At 40.0% G+C, this 17,069-nt stretch overlaps 1 protein-coding gene across 7 annotated transcripts in view; it reads right to left on the bottom strand.

Annotated features, from left to right (window-relative positions):
* The window catches only part of dscamb (Down syndrome cell adhesion molecule b), a 132,517-nt gene that overhangs the window by 30,375 nt on the left and 85,073 nt on the right, over positions 1–17,069 (bottom strand). For all 7 annotated transcript variants that reach the window (XM_053320415.1, XM_053320416.1, XM_053320420.1 and 4 more), the window contains 8 exons: positions 11,950–12,096; positions 11,039–11,317; positions 9,994–10,269; positions 8,369–8,665; positions 6,991–7,263; positions 4,823–5,101; positions 4,457–4,576; positions 1,070–1,249 (listed from right to left, as the gene is read on the bottom strand). In XM_053320415.1, the coding sequence (XP_053176390.1) occupies positions 1,070–1,249; positions 4,457–4,576; positions 4,823–5,101; positions 6,991–7,263; positions 8,369–8,665; positions 9,994–10,269; positions 11,039–11,317; positions 11,950–12,096 (1,851 nt within the window). The remainder of the gene's footprint in view (positions 1–1,069; positions 1,250–4,456; positions 4,577–4,822; positions 5,102–6,990; positions 7,264–8,368; positions 8,666–9,993; positions 10,270–11,038; positions 11,318–11,949; positions 12,097–17,069) is intronic.

Genomic DNA, 17,069 nt, shown 5'->3' with positions numbered 1-17,069 from the left:
GGTCAGAGGTCAGGGTCAGTTATAGGACATTTTGCACAATTTACCTCCATCCCATCAGACTCACTTAAATGAATAAAGTTCAATGTGTGTTCCTTGTAATTGGTAAAAACACAACTACACACATATGCTCAATTGTTTTTCATATAGTACTTGTGTTTTATAAATCAGACTGTGGGCTGGTGAGGAGAGAGAGAGAGAGAGAGAGAGAGAGAGAGAGAGAGAGAGAGAGAGAGAGAGAGAGAGAGAGAGAGAGAGAGAGAGAGAGAGAGAGAGAGAGAAAAGGAGATAGAGAGAGGGCTGCCCGTCAGCGGGGCTCCTCGTGCTCCAGTTTGATAACAGCAGCAAAGAGAAAATAAGACCCACTCGCATCTAAGCCCCATGGATATGAGGAGCCACTCCTTGCACTATAGGGGAGCTACATGCTAATGCTCACTGGCGGCAGGAAGACCTGTAGCCACGGGGACATTAACATACCAACCACTGAAGAGAGTAATGAAAACAAACACAAACTCACACACAAAAAGACCCATGCTTACATACAGTCAGAGTAGGACACAGCAAATTATCTGCATGCAGATAAATAAATATGTGCAGACAAATTTTCCCTTAGTGTTACTGAATATGAGCCTTCATTATTTCAACAAATGGCTAATGTGAATAATTGTCTACACATTTATCTTCCCAAGTAATAATGGTTTGAAACAAATCTGTCTTCTAATTTATCTCATGTCTAGTAAATAAATTAACCCATTTGATTAGCTTAACTTATAAAATGTTTAATTATTATATTATAGGAAATTTACACCAGTGAAGAGTTTTGGATGCATTTTGACCAGAATCTGAAACTCTAAGACTCTGTTTGGTTAATCATTTGCACAGCTTGTAAATCTGCCTCTCACTTCCTTTTGTTTATGTACTAAATGTCTCCCCCATCACTTTTAAGAGGAACTATCTGGAAAATCCTGTGGCTGCTACTCACTCATAACGGCTGCCTATTGCTGCTCCAACTCAGACATTAAAATACACATTGATTGCTGCCCATCAGCTGTTATCAGTTAAAGGCCCTTACTTTTGACGGTGAGGTACATGGACTTGCTGACATCAGCTCCCACGTCGTTGCTGACCTTACACAGGTAAAAGCCATTGTCATCCTCCAGCACGTGTTTGATCAGCAGAGAGCCATTGCTCAGCAGCTGGATGCGAGAGCCGCTGTTTAGAAGGATGGGCTGAAACTGGGGAACGCCTGCACCTGCAACATGGAAAGAAACAATGCTGTAAATAATGATAAAATTAATATTTAGCCGTAATATCTGACTATATATGTAAATATACTCACAATTCCATATTTTGCTCTAATGTTACAACAGTAGAGATACATACATGGCATACAGTAAAGTTGACCATTGTGTGTGTGTGTGTGTGTGTGTGTGTGTGTGTGTGTGTGTGTGTGTGTATTCATTTGACCATGCGTCTATGTTTACAGATTTGATGACAAAGCCTGTCAGATTTAGGGAGGATTGTAAACATGTTTCTTAACACCAGGCCTAAATCCTTAAACCGCCAAACAGCTGCTGAGCACAGTGTTGCTGGCCGAGCTGCCAGTGTGATGCAATCAGAACAGACATAATGCTCGTGTTCAACAAGACAGCAGATTGGTGCAGAGGAACAACAGGCAGAGGGAGACCAGAGAGGCCGTCCTAGCCTTCAGCATGGGGGTGTTGCCAGAGAGATTGAAAGATGTTTACTGTAGTTAGACGAAGATTTCCTCTGATTTAATAGTATTTCATGTGAATGGTCAACTCTCTGGATTTATTCTGTGTATTTCTGTTTGTTGAGATGATGTATCCAGAGGAAATATTTCCAAAAACCAAGTTAATGACCCTAAAATATAAATTGATGTAATCGCAACTGAGCACAGATCCTAAAGGCATTGATTTGTCTGCTTTGAGAATAAGTGGAGTCAAAAGTCCAATCTGACTGAGGTTTAGAATCCATCACTGAAGGATAATTGAAATAATTGGACTTGACAACTTTGACACACTCTGGCTTACTGCCTGTGTGTAATTAATATCTATCTTTTTAATAGAAAATTATATAATCTGTCTTTTTCTATTGTTAACCAATACAGTATCTCATCTCTAATAGCAGCCTTAAATCTGTAGGATATGTCACTGACACTGAATGATAGGGGTAACATCTTTAGCAACTGTGCGTGCTCTGCTCTTATAATGATGAAATCACTGTATTCCACCTTGCTCATGTAGTATTAAACACGTGTGAACTGAGCCAGATGCTGCATTAGCTCGTGTTAAAGTTAGCGTGTAGCTATTAGGCCATTTAGTGAGCTGTGGGTTTTTGCTTTTTAATTAAAATGCAGTCAAGTGGCCGTGGCTAGCAAAGGGTCAAGTGGTGACTTTGTTCCTGCTCCTCTGGCTCTGGGAGAGAGAGGAAGGGAGAGTAGGGGAGATGTGTTCTTCCTTGAATTATGGATTTTGCATATCCAAATAGTGCTAGTCGTTATGCTAATAGCAGTTGACCTTTACTTACTGTTCCATATCTCCCAGAGACACTCATCTGGCTCTTAGCTATTTCTTTTGCAGTAAAAGCATGCCAGACTGTCATTCTCTGGGCAAACTGCACACTGGCTTACAACAAATTAGACAATAGCTTCCCAAGCCACCTTCCCAAGCCACACATCTTTTTCTGTGGTTATTTTCATTGCCTCTTTGCTCTGACTGATACCCTGTTCAAAAATGTATTAGAGAGCATCGGGAAAAAATGTGGAAAAGCAGGTAAAAAGGAGCCATGTGGTGCTTCACTCTGCTTGTTTCAAACATTACGGCCGAGTACACACACACAAACACACACACACACACACACACACACACACACACACACACACAGCTTAGCCTGATCTCTCTGTACTGATCAGGACTGGTCAGTTGGTGCTAATCAGGCATGAGGCCTACTTGTCTCACATCCACACACACACACACACACACACACACACACACACACACACACACACACACACACACACACAGCCGTGCCCAAACACACACATCCCATCAAAGAGGGAAAGACAGATCTGATTCTTTCATTCCTTTGATCATGGCAGCAAACACACATACACACACACACACACACATGCACACACACGCACCACTCCTCATTGGTTGTTGTCCTTCTGTTGGTGAAGCTTTCATCCCTGGTTATATGGATGATGGAGCAAACACCTGGGGCCCCCTCTTCATCTGCCCTGCTCAAGTGGCTGAACTCACCTGCTGCCTTCCTGTCTGTCTGTCTCCTTCTGTCTTTCCCTGCGTCTCTGTCTTTGTATGTCTGCCTGTTTGGCATGTTTATTTGTACTGGTCTCTCTCTCTCTCTCTAGTGATTCTCTTATAAATGAAGCATAGCCTTAGTTCATGCAGGACACTGAAGTCATACACCCCAGCTGTAATCAGCTGACAGCCACTGATTGAATCAGCACACCTTATCAATCACACACCAATCACAGCCATTCTCTCCACAAGGTGAGATGACTCCCACCTTAAATATGACTCCCACCTACACTGCTCTAGCTTCACCATTATTCACACTGCTGCTGGCAAAGCTTGCCTCCACCATCCCAGCCTCCACCTTTCTGGTTCAGGGTCCCATCATGGCTCTAGGGTCAATCTGCAATTCATGTCTTTCTTTTGGCCCACTCCAAAGGGGTTTTACATTGCGCTCCCTGTTTTTAGCTCAGCATGCTGCTGGCTAATCCAGGGAGCATCTTAGAGTGGAGCATTCAACGCCAAGTAAAACTGTATTATCATTTGTTGCAATAAATGGTTTATGACGAGAGTATTCCTGACTGAATGTAGGAGGAAACTCTGCAAGCCCCCAGCCCATATTTCTAGTGCAGATGGCTGTGTGTGTTTGTATGTCAGTGCATGCACCCATATCCTTCTGCTGCGGGTAAAGCAAATGGAACCCACTCACCTGTAAAAACACATCAGCTATGTACAGAGCTCTGTTGCTTTTCCTCTTACTGTGGTTTCTGAGGTGTTTTCTCAATTCTGGGTCCTCCAAATCGAGGTTGTATGTTGTACAGATTGTACAGCCCTTAGAGTTAAACTTGTGATTTGTGATTTTTTTGAACATACTGACTTAATTTGACTTTTGTTCATTGAAAACAAAGGAAATATTGTATGAGGGGGAACCCCAAAATAAACAGTGAGTTGTGCTATTAATGTCTCTTATATATGTATAGCAGTCACTTAACAATAATAAACTGAACTCCTGGGCCTGAGAGCCTCCAGATGTGTCAGGAGAGCAACGTTTGTTTACTTATTGTTTATATTATATTGTGTTATATTATTATTATATTATATTGTTTATTATTTATATTGTTGTTTTTCTTTCTTTCTAGGTGATGTTTCCCTTTTAAGCAGACATGCTGTGCTTAACATACCTTTGGAATGTTCCCACACAATGGTGGGTGGTGGGTAGCCTTCAGCGGAGCAGTTGAGAGTCACAGTTTTCCCATAGATCCCATCTTGGTCCTCAGGCTGAACCACAAACTGAGGAGGAACTGGGGACAAACACACACACACAGCAGTTGGCATTGATACATGACATTTCTTTGGTGTCTTTATTATAGAGCACCTGTTTATGAAGGTTTCCATTCTACCGAGCACTACAGCAGTTTACCTGCAGCTAGAAAAAATGAGATGAGTCTAAAGCTGCAGGGATTGGTTAAATGAAAACCCTCAACCCTATACAGATTGTAATAGTCTACAGGTGCCAGGAGACATAAAATACATTCCTCTGTGCTCACCTCGAACTATGAGCTGACTCTGGTGCTCCACAGCGGCAGCCTCATTGCGGGCGATGCAGGTGTAGTTGCCATTGTGGTCGGGCGTCAGGTTGGAGATTCGCAGTGAGCTGGTGAAGTCAATGTTGTCCACAGTCACCCCCAGGCTGGCAGGGATTGGCCGTCCGTCCTTCTGCCAGGTGATATCCAGCGGCCGGTCTCCTGACATGACCACGCAGGGGATGAAGACACGCTGACCAATGGTGAAACGCTGGAACTCAAAGGGCTGAATGTAAGGAGGGACTGCAGACAGGAGGAGAGAAGGAGGGAGACACAAAGATCAAATGTGATTTCAGTCTTTCTTCGAAAAGAACATCGAAAAGAACAATTAACTGAATTCAGGTACTGCATCCTTTTTTAACCCCACAATCTTCTAACAATTGTGCTCTAAAGAGGTCACTGAAGGAACATAAAAGACATGAATAGCAAAGCATTCTGCAATAATCCCCAGTCACTCTCAGACTAGAACATTTTATCCTCTATCCCTATGAGGGGCCGCTGTGGCTCAGGAGGTAGAGTGGTCGTCCTCCAATTGAAAGCTGATTCTCGGCTCCTCCAGTCCACATGCTGATGTGTCCTTGGGCAAGACACTTAACCCCAAATTTCTCCCGTTGCTGCGCCAATGGTGTGTGAATGAAAATGAATGGTTAGTTTCCCCCTGATGAGCAGGTTGGTACCCTGTGTGGTAGCTCCTGCCATCAGTGTATGAATGTGTGTGAATGGGTGAATGAGTTGTAATGTAAAACGCTTTGAGTGATCCTAAAGACTAGAAAGGCGCTATATAAGTAGTCCATTTACCATTTATCCTTTCAGCACAAGAAGCTACAAGAGCAGACACAGAACAAAATAACTTTTATGTGACTCATTCAGGTTGTTTGGAAAAAGAAAACTTAATCAAACTGAACTTTGTCTCTATGTCTATTGATAATACTCTACTAAACTACATACTCATCTACAGAACTGCTAACCTGCCTATGACATCAACTAATTATTTTATCCACTATATAAACCCTGATGACAGAAATAGCACATATCCAGAAAAAACTAAGGCAAAAAGTGGATCAGGCTGAATAATATAATCACACAGTTTTAAAATAAGCCTATTCAAATTGCCTGTGCTCTATTCTCTGGGAAATCACCAGCCATCACACAAGTCATCTGTGGTTCAGTGTCCAGTGAGTTCAAATAACACAGAAATAAGCAGCACTTTAGCAGCTTATTTAATTCACAACAAAGTGGAGATAATGGCCTCTGGGGATCCCCAAAGACACTTCCGCATTTTATGCGTGAGTAGAGTAAATTAACAAATGCACTCGCTCACTACAGCACCACTGGGAAGTGTTGCTTTATATCATTGCTCTCTCTTCTGTTCTCACTTTCTTCTCTCCCTGATACTCCCTCCCTGTTTCCCTTGCTCTGTGGGAAAGTGTATTGAGGTGACAACATCTTCACATAGTGTACAGAGGGACGGAAATGGGGTGTAATGAGAAGCCCTTCTTAGTATTTCCTGTTTCAGGTTGTAAGATCTCAGTGGAGATAAGTCACTGAGCTTAGTCATAACAGTCAGTTATTAGTTACCCTGATGAACTGAAGGATATCAGGACGATTAATTCATAAATATGGTGAGATTAATTCATATAGCTGTCTGCCTTTCTGTGTGAGTGTGTCTATTTGTTTTATTTCTCTACGTAGGGATGGATTTCTCAGTGATGCCATTTTGTCATATTTCTTATTTCTTACCATCAAATTTAACTTTACTTTAAACTGAGTTGTGCCATTTAGAAAAGTATTTTTTACTACATCACTACAACACATAAACAAGCTGTGACTTGAACAAAAAACAGCCGAATGTGATGATAAAGACAAAATTCTTGAATTGTCTTAATATTGTCTAACAAATGCTGTCTGTTTAACATCAGCACTGCTTTGTTTATCACATTTTAGTGAAAACTTTTGTATTGCTTGATTTCAAATCAGAAATGAAGAAAAGTTTTGTTCCAAACAACAAAATGAATATGTTGAGTAACTTTTCTTAGTGTATAAAAGTGAGCTGATTATCTGTAGGACTTAATCAAAGAGAACAATATAATATTAATTTTTGATGAGCTACATGGCATCACAATGATACTTACCTCTCACACGAACATGTACACTCTGGGAGTCCATCTTGTTGGGCTGGACCATCACCTTGCAGTTGTACTCGCCAGCATCCACCTGCTGTACGTTGCTGAGCTTCAGTGTGCCATTGTTCTCAAAAGCTCGCTGTCGATGGTTGAACGGTAGCAGCGCAGAGTTCTTGTACCACTTTATGGAGTAGTAAGGGTAGCCAATCACACGGCAGTGAACAAAGGCATCCCGTCCGGCAATCGCTGTGATGTTTTTCATTGGACGGATGCTGGCACGGCCTAAAAAGTGACATAAATTGAGAAAGGGCATTTCAATTATATTGGTACTGACATCAAATCACAAGTGCAGTGCTTGAATTTTGCTGTTTTTGTGAATAAAACGAAACATTTAGGATTTAAACAAGGCAAGGTTAACAGCTAATAAAACAGAGAACATTTCTCTCCACAGCTTCACATATGGTACCTGCCATCAAAATACTTAGATATGCAAAGCAACTGTTGTTTGAAGCTTTTTTTTTGTTTGTTTTACCACAGGATTAACTCTAAGTGGAAGGCAGTGAAATGACGAGCAGATTAAAGTGTGCTAACCATCTGAAGGAAAACAGTGTTTAAATAACACTGCGCTGCTGATGCTTATAACTCGGCTCTCACTGCTCACCCACATAACAGTAATACATTCTGTGTCTCATAAAATGGAAACAGAGTAATCACTTTAACATCTGATCGTGAAGAGTTGAATTGGCTGCTTGAGTAAACACGCGCAGACACAGACACACATGAACACTCCCTCACACACAAGCAAACCACAGATAAATTTATTCATGCAAACAGAAGAAATGTATTTTCTTCTGGCTATTTACAAACCAGCCCATTTTGGAACCCAATATCCAGATACGCTTATGTGCAGCAAACCAGGATTTGACCTAAAAATACAGGCATGTAGGAAAAGCACAATAATAATTTGGAGAGAAAAAGGCCACATTATTAAAAAATATACAAGGCGTAGAAGAAAAGAAAACACACATAAGAACACAAAAAATGGAGGCAAAATCAATCAGTGGAGAAAAGCCTAAAAGTTGATATAAACGCGATTAAAGATTTATTATTAGATCTAGAAATTACTGAGCAAAATATAGAAAAAAAATAGAAAAATAAAACAATAGAAAGCAAATCATCCGAAGAGCATATATAAAAGAAACAAAATCCTAAAAAAAAACAAAAAAAAAAATACATTATGTGGCCAACTTTCAGACCCCAACAACATCCACAGCTTGTGTATTGCAAATGCCAAACAGCCAGCTGGACAGAGACACAAAGACAGACACACAAACAGACAGACAGGTATGTGTATTGTTGTTCTTGGAGGAGCTGATTTGACAAGCACCTCTTACGTTTATTCGAGCCTGGTGGTACACGACCCCCGCTGAGTTGCTGCATGTGCACCGGTACACCCCGCCGTCCTGCACCTGCGTGTGGGTCACATTGAGCTGGCTGACCACATGGCCCTCATGGGTCTCGTAGTGGCCCAGGTGGTGGTGACTGTCTTTGATGACGGGGTCGTCATCCAGCGACCAGGTGCATCGGGGAGGCGGTGTGCCCTTGACGTTGCAGAGCAGGAAGACAGGCTCATTGGGGTTCACAACCTTCTCGCTGAAGGAGGACAGGATCTTTGGAGTACCGTCTGTGGTGGGGGACAAAGTGGTAGGGGACAGGAATGCAGTGGTGAATAAATCGGTAATCAAACATCATCAGGTTAAATGAATACAAACAAAAATCTAACATCTAGTATGTTTCAGAAAGAGAATGTGCTCCAACTGCTAAATGTATCTTTACTGCACTTTGAAAGACAGACATACAAAAATTGTGAAATGCCTGATATAAAGATGTATAAAGTATTGATGTGATTTTGGCAGTTAGGGCAGTGTGAACAGGCTGACTCATTGTTGAATTATCTCAGTCAGCGACACTGAGAAACATCAAACTAAAAACACTTTCCTGGCCAAAAACTGCACGGGGTAGTGTCATCTCCACAGGATGAATGAAAAGGATTTCCTGTCTATTATTAGAGCTAGAAAAGTCATTTGAATACATTTAGAAATATCTTGTCCCATGGATTGTATTGTTTTCAACTGTAAAATTCTGTCTGTTCTGTGTGTGGTTTCTTTTAACCCTCCACAACTTATTTTTGGAGAAGTGGTCATCTTTCTTCTGCAGATAAACAGTGTGCTGTGAGTTTTTAGGATGGACAGTATGGTGATTAAAATGTTCTTAAAGCATTTTCTTGTTTCTTTTGAATTGTGTTAGGGGATGTTGGTGGTTTCAGAGAAACACTAAAGTTTTTCTTCCTGTATGGAAGCTGCTGTTGCTCATTATTGAACTAATAATGTATATTAAATGAAAACTTTTTGCTGTCAGGGGGAAATCTTAAAAAGTCCTGTTCTGTGAAATAACAATCATAATTAAGTCTCAACACAGAAAAACTAAAAGATAAATCTTTGGTTTGTGTCAAGACTTTGTCATTCTGTGTATACATGTTTCTTTGTATATTGTGAGGTTTCATTATGAACAGTGATCCAGCAGCTTTCCTCCAGACAGAGAGAGTGGTTGGCTTTTGAAATGTCTGTGTCTGCCTGCTGCTGCTCTCTGATAATCTAGGGCTGTTCCACATGATTATAGATGATCAATATCTTCTTTTTACAGCTCCCTGGCCACAGGAGACAGTTGCCTAAGCAACGCTGCCAAGGTAAGCTATTGGAATCACCATGTGTGGTGCATGTATTTTTTTGTATGTGTTTGTGAAGTCTAGGATGATCATACTGTACTAATGACGGCCTATAGCAGAGATTCACAGCAGGATGCCATTAACACATAAGTCCTTTATTGATCCTCAAGGCCTAAATCTGTTACTGCTAACTGATTATGCATAGTGTATATGTGGCTTTTGGTCAGCATTTGTGTGCATGGATACCTGTGTACTGCACTGCTGCAAATCACATCCACCTACTTTACCTTCAAGGATGACTTGCACAAAGTCCTGTGCGGACATCTTTCCCTTCCTGGCGAAGCACTGGTAGGCTCCACCGTCACTCTTCGACATTCCCTCCATGATGAGATTCTCCCGGTTGAGCCCAGTGAAACGGACATTGTTGCCAGGGTAGATGATCTCTCCGTTGCGGTACCATGACAGTTCATACTCGTCTGAGCCGCTCACGCTACAGGACAGAGACACCTTGCTACCTACACTGCCTTTCACCTTCCGAGGGCTGACCACCACCTTCAAAGGCTCTAAGAACACCAAGAAATCAGACAAATGCTGCATTTTTAAGAAAGTCATAGTTTCTGTTCTCTGTAGACAGAGTAGTGGTGATAGGAAGTTTCAGTGTTATTTGGATAAACAACAAGCAGCAACATACGATCTCCTGATTAGAGAAATTATTCATCAATTAATGGATTAGTTGATTAGCAAAAACAAAAATCTACAAAAATTCATAATTTATAGTTGTTAAATAAAATCTTTTACTGCAGCCTTGGTCAGGATATATGTTTTCACGTTAGCAGGGAACTACTGGCAGGGAGTTTCTGCTTTGCAGATGATGCAGCAAACAAGGTAACACTTAACTTGCTCAATAGTATTTTTAACTCTACTGTTGGCAAATGTTATCCTGTATCTGTATATAGAAAGATATCTGTAAAGTTGTTGCTAAAACTTTTTCAGATGTTATGAAAATGTACTGTACATGTTAGTTGTTTCATGATCTTTGGTTGTTCCAGGAGATGCTTTTCATGTCCATTTTGCCCATATAGCATCATAGCTAGTCACCTACTCATTAACACTATCTCAAATTCCAGAGACTGTTTCAACCAGAGTCTACAGTTATGGACTGAAAATTGTACATATAGACACTTAAATAGTCATAAACCTTTTAGTTCTTCTGTTTTCCATCCACTCACAGCACCATGGTTTACATACGATAATTATAAATGAACACATCATGAGGTGTGAATGATAAGACACTAAATTAAGAGGATCTCCTCCTTTTAATAAAAGACTTACGTTTGACGTACACGCGCCCCATGACCTCAGCATTGCCATAACTGTTCCACACTTCACAAACGTACGTCCCAGAGTCACTGGGCTGCAAGCTCTCTATCAGCAACCCTGTGATGGTCTGGCGGAAGCGACTGTCAGGCTCCAAAGGGCTGTTGTCCTTGAGCCAGCGGTATTTGGGCATTGGGTAGCCTGAGGCCTTACAGGGCAGCTCCACCCGATGATTAATCATCACCTCTCGGTGGTCAAAGCCATCCAAGATGCTTGGCTCAGCATTGGTGGGGTCTGGAAGGAGCAGAGAATTTAGTGTTAATTAGTGGTGAGCGTTGCCAGGCACTTGACAGTATAATCCAATATTGATTATTGGGGTCAAGATTCAGTCCTATATACTGTATATTTTATGTGAGGTAGAGAAGAGAGCAACATACTGTGTTTCTATCATTTTAATTTTTGTGTATGGCATGGATTGGTCTTTTATATCCACCTGTCAGTTATATGATAAATGATAATTCATTTATCAAACTTTACAATATAGAGTGAGCCTACATAGCAGTGTTTGTTTATTTGTTCATGACTGGCACGTAGATGAACTGCATAATTCAGTCAGTCAACTGGATCGTTCTGCATGAACGATCTGCATGAACGATCAAGACTGTAAGTTTGATCAATCAAAGTTCTCTAATTCACCCATAATTCATGGGGACAACATTTTCATGGTTGATATCATTTTAGCTGGTGTAATTCATAATTTAGAGATGTGCATTCTTCTGTCTTATGCAGTTTTACCAACTGAAAAACTATAAGCGTGTGTGAGGATGATCCTGTACTACTTGTTCCATCTGTGTGTATAAACAGTATGTGGTAGCAAAGACTAATTTATGGCATTGGCAATTATTGAGTTTGAACATAGCACTGACCTGACACGATGAGACGCGCGCTGTTGCTCTGACGAGTCTCACCGGTGTAGCGGTGGCGCGTGGTGCAGCGATAGTTATTCAGCCCATCCTCAGGCAGGACGTCCAGAATATACAAGGCTCCCGTGGATGTGATGAGATATCTTTGTCCTGGAGCAGATAAGAGGAGAGAGTGGCAACACATAAACAACATTGGTTACATAGAATCAAAACAACTGTTATACAGTAGCATAAAGAATTCATTCACTCCAATACAACTGAAGGATTTCTTTCTCCGTGGGGTGCTGGTACGGGTAAATCTGTAGAAGTTCAAAGTTTTTCTTTATTTTTACAGCTTACTAGAGCAAAGTGAAAAAAATGTCACTTATCTTATGTAAATAAACAATAAATACAAAAGATTTGATGTGTGGTGAGACTAAACTCACAAATATGTGAAGTAAAAGTCTGTATAATCCAGGTAATGGATCACAAAATGTATTCATAAACATACACAAAGATCATTTCTACAATCAGAGCTGTGTAGCAAATCTTGGACCTCTAACAGATTTTATTGTCATCACTGGTTCCAATGTCTCATAAAGAAAGTCAATCCCTCTTTGGCTGTCACTATCAGTTCAGTATGCACTTTAATATTATGATAATTCTGCAGATCAAACCAGGCAGAGTGGTTGTCAGCATCCATAAGGAAAGAAACCTTCCCATCACCTGGATGCCCACACCCCCATGGTATCAGGTTCATGTCAAATCTGATTGAAAATGCAATTTACAGGAGATTGTCTTCACTGTGCAGTGGTGGGCAGAGTGACAGAAGCAGCTTAAATCCTGCCTGAGGAGGAACAGCTTGGTAACAGCTAAAGGTATACAGCAAGTGATGCTGATGGAAAAATATACACCAGTGTGAACAGGTTAAAGGAAATACCACTGTGCACATCAGCAAATTTTAAGAATGCCTACCTAAACATCTCTCCCTTCTCCCTTACATAGCTCTCCTCTTTACACAAATGTAAAGAAGCAAATAGCAAGTTGATAAATAATGCTTCAAATAAAGTTTGTAAAAAGACGTGGGTTAATTCCTGAAGGAGGTTTCCATTTGTGTTTGTCATTTGATCGACAGTAAGCAGAATGTGACATAAAATGCACATTAATATGAAATCTTAACACTTTGAAATAATAATTAAGAGGGAAAAAAATTGAGGTTTTTTGATTTTTGTTGTGGTTCATCACGCTCAGGTTATCCATGTCTGTGGAAAGTCATTTTTAACATAGAACAAAAAAATGAGCAGGAAATGGATGTTCTGAGACAATAAAACTGTACATCCAACCACTGGGAGTATGTGCAGACACCTAAAAGAAGAATATTTAGTAGAAAAGAAACCTGGATAAGTAGCACCAAAAACAGCACTGGAATAAATTTAATTCCCTGCTATTTTTGACTGCTTAGATTAGCAGAAATTTTCTCTGCGTATTTGATTTTGATTGCACTCTGTGTCTGAAGGCAGTGATATCAGTGATTTATCCAAAAGTAGTATGAACCGAGGCTGTGTGGGAGCTGCTAAAGCAGATTAGCAGTGGGTAATTCATTTAAGTTGAACAAGAGGAGCAGAGGGTTCTCTTCTGATTTTCCTTTCTTTTATTTCTTTTTTTTTTAAACATGTATGATGTGTTTTTCATATTTATGATAACAAATCGCTAAGCTGTAAAAAGACAGCCTGCTTTTTTTCAGCCAAAATGTTTAAAAGCACTAAAGAGTTAGGTTATTTACTTTAAACTGGTGCAGTTTTAATATTTATTGTTGTGAAAAGCAAAATGGCCTTCCACATAGACAATTCAAGATCATATGAAAAATGCATGGGCAAGCAGGTGCAGAGGCTTCTCCTTTCTGTAACAAATTAAATACCACATCCCTTAGGTCACGTAACATTATCCCCTACAGATCACAGCGAAAAGATCTGTATGTCACACTATAATTGCAGTGTGGCCTCTGCATTTTATGTTGCAGTGCTCCAGTCTGCTCCAGTGCTGTATTAAGGTTTAGTGTTACCAGACAGGATTGTATGAATAATGGCACAGTCCAAACCAATTAGCTGAAAAATGCAAACGAGAAATACCCTAAATGTAGTTTTTTTCCCCTCAAACATTCATTTCTACACTAATGTTAACATCAAACCACTACATGTTTTAATATTCCACTTGAGACTAATATGTATGAAAGAAGCAAAGCATGCTTAATATGCTTACATTTCGTATGCATTTTTGAGTTTTATACATGGAAAAGAAAATAGACCTTGTGGGGTTAACAAACAGGGGGAATAGAGAGCGGGGCGGGAGAAGTGAATTTTTTTTTTTTTTTTGCACAGCTATTGTAAGCATTGACCTAGATAGAACCGACAACAGATTCCATGGATTTGATGTCCTGAAGGGGTTTCGCTGGTTTACATACAGGGCTGTTAGATGGGCAACCAGCAAGTGGAATCTATAAAGAGAAGGAGGGTGTGTATGTGTGTGTGGAGATATGCCGGCAGCCATGCATGCATGCCAGTGTGCGAGACGATTGGTGGGAGGAAATCTTCTCAAGAGGTTGAGGAGGCCAAATGCAAAAAAAAAAAAAAAAAAAAAAAGCATTACTGATGTTTACTATCATCATCACTGTTGTGTTGTGTACACAGCAGAGGAAGAAGTCATTTTTAAAATGTAATTTTATATTTTGTATTTAGGTAATTTTATAAATGTCTGAAATATTGTGAATATACTATAAAATGTTATACTACATGGTTGTGATCAGACGAAAAAAGAGGAAGAGGAAAAAAAATCAATCAACATTTTGCCAATAAACAGCCAAAAGGTGAAAACTCTGAAAACTATATATTAACATGTACAGTGGAAGCAATCAAAGAATTCAGTTATCTTCTCTGTAGCTTTCCACTCCACACACTGCCTCTTTCCCTTTCTTCTCTCCTCCCTTCTGGCTTCTCCATTTTGATTCTGTACTGGTCCTCTGAAATCTCACTGTGGAATCCATCTTGAGTGAGACAAAATGGTATTTCACTCCAGACGCTGTGAGCTGCTGCAATTTTCTCTTCAAGCACCTCTATGCTCCTGCAATGCCTTTTAAGACGTCAGAGCTCAGTTATTGTGTTATGACAGAATGAAGTGCAGGCAGAGGGGACGCTACAGTAGCAAGGGGTTTAAAAATGAGAGCTTTTGTATTGTATTGTATTTCTTCTGTCGCGATCCGCTCCTTTTAATTCCATTGCTTTGTCTTTAACTCGCACACTGCATCAGCATTTAGAAGTAATTCCTGTTCACAAAGCCAGTATGTCAAGTGAAAAATTACACACAATGTCCTTTAACTACATTTAATGTGAAAGGACTGTAAATCTGTAATGTAGTCCAGTGCAGTATATAAACTGCTATGGATTAATTAAGGCAGTAATTGAGGCCTCAGTTCCCAGATGTATTGAAATCCTCTGGACAGAGATTTCTGTGTTATTGTCCGAAAGTGGAGCCCTTCCCTCTGCTCATTCACAGGCGCTGCTACTGTAAAGTGAAAAGTGCTCCACTCCACCAGACACACTTTATCTAATCATCCCCACTTTGCCAGAGACAGAATCTAATACGAACAGCAGGCTCTCACTCTCAGCAGGCTAAATAAGCCTCAACGTACAGATGAGCTAGTGTCACAGCATCCTCACTGGCAGCAGATGCACTGAAGTCACTGTGATTTAAATAGGAGCCGAGTTGGTCACATCTTAGCTTACAATCTGCAACTCAGTGACTGGAAAGAATTAATGATAAAATCAAGTTGTGGTCCACATTTCTGACAAATGTGTATAATACTAATATTATTATTATTACTATTATGTGTGAAAAAAACAAAAAACAAAAAACTAAATAGTAAACTTAACATTTGTTAGCATCTGAAGGTACCTTTGTGGTGTTCAGCATTTTCAGCATAATGAATCTGAAAATGGTTTAAAATAGTTTTAACACATGTTTATTATAAAATTTAAAACGTGCCTGGAACTAGTTAAGTTTTTGATTTTCTCATTTCAGTGAATGGGTCGATGTGTCATAGGCTACGTTCACACCACAGTTAAAAGTCACCTGAATCCGATTTGTTCGCTCAATGTGACCCATATCTGATTTGTTTCTGACAATGTGAACAGCACAAGTCGCATTGAATCTGACATTTCCAAATCCGATTCAGGCCACTTTCAAATGTGAAACTGAATTGGATACATATCGTAATCTGAACAGTCAGGTTGCATTTTATGTGACTTTGACGTTATTCTGGAGCAACACACAGCTAATGCTCCGCGTAAAGACATCATTAAAGTATTCATTTTCTTTCTCCTCTTCCTCCTTTTTAACATCACCCGCTCACAAATTTGCCGGCTGCTACCACACACAGTTTTTAACATTAGACCATACTGTAAATGAGACTACCAGTAACTTCACCAGCTGTTGCTGTTGCCATGCTCGCTTCCGTAAACACCGTTCTGTGTGTGACATCATTAATGATCAACTGAGCATGCGGGTCACTTCAGGACGCTACATTTAAAAGTGTAATATGAACAGCCAAACAAAAAATCGGATTTGAGCAATAAATCGGATTTGAGCATTAAGGCCTCTGGTGTGAACGTAGCCTTAGTCGGTGTAATGTTACAAAAAATAATTGATGTGGTCAGTTTCAAAATTGTAAATTTAAAAGACAAAAACTACTTCGTTCATAAAGACAAAAGCTACTTCATTAGTAATGTCTTCATAAATTTACAATTTTGAAACTGGAACAAGAAAAAGTACATATTCTGTTTATGCTTAGTTTCTGTTTGTGATAGGTTCTCACTCTGTTTGAGAGATCCATTTATCCAATTATCATGGGAAGTAATAAAAATACTAAATCATTGACTATAAAGTAATGTCACCATGACATTACCCACTGGTTGCGGACTCCTGGTTTAAATCTTCAAGTTTACATTTTGAGGATTGAAATCTTGGATTTTGGAGCTGATAGCTGGGTTAGTTTGGTGCAGGTACAGTCTTAGGTTATTAAAACTCATGCTAATTTTTGCTAAGCAAAAACAGACTGAAAACCATTAAAAGAAAATGCACTTACTGGAAAA

This window comes from Scomber japonicus, chromosome 6 (assembly GCF_027409825.1).
Source record: "Scomber japonicus isolate fScoJap1 chromosome 6, fScoJap1.pri, whole genome shotgun sequence".
In the NCBI taxonomy this organism is placed as follows: Eukaryota; Metazoa; Chordata; class Actinopteri; order Scombriformes; family Scombridae; genus Scomber; species Scomber japonicus.
Note: the sequence above shows the minus strand (reverse complement) of the source record. Positions and strands in the feature narration are given on the sequence as shown.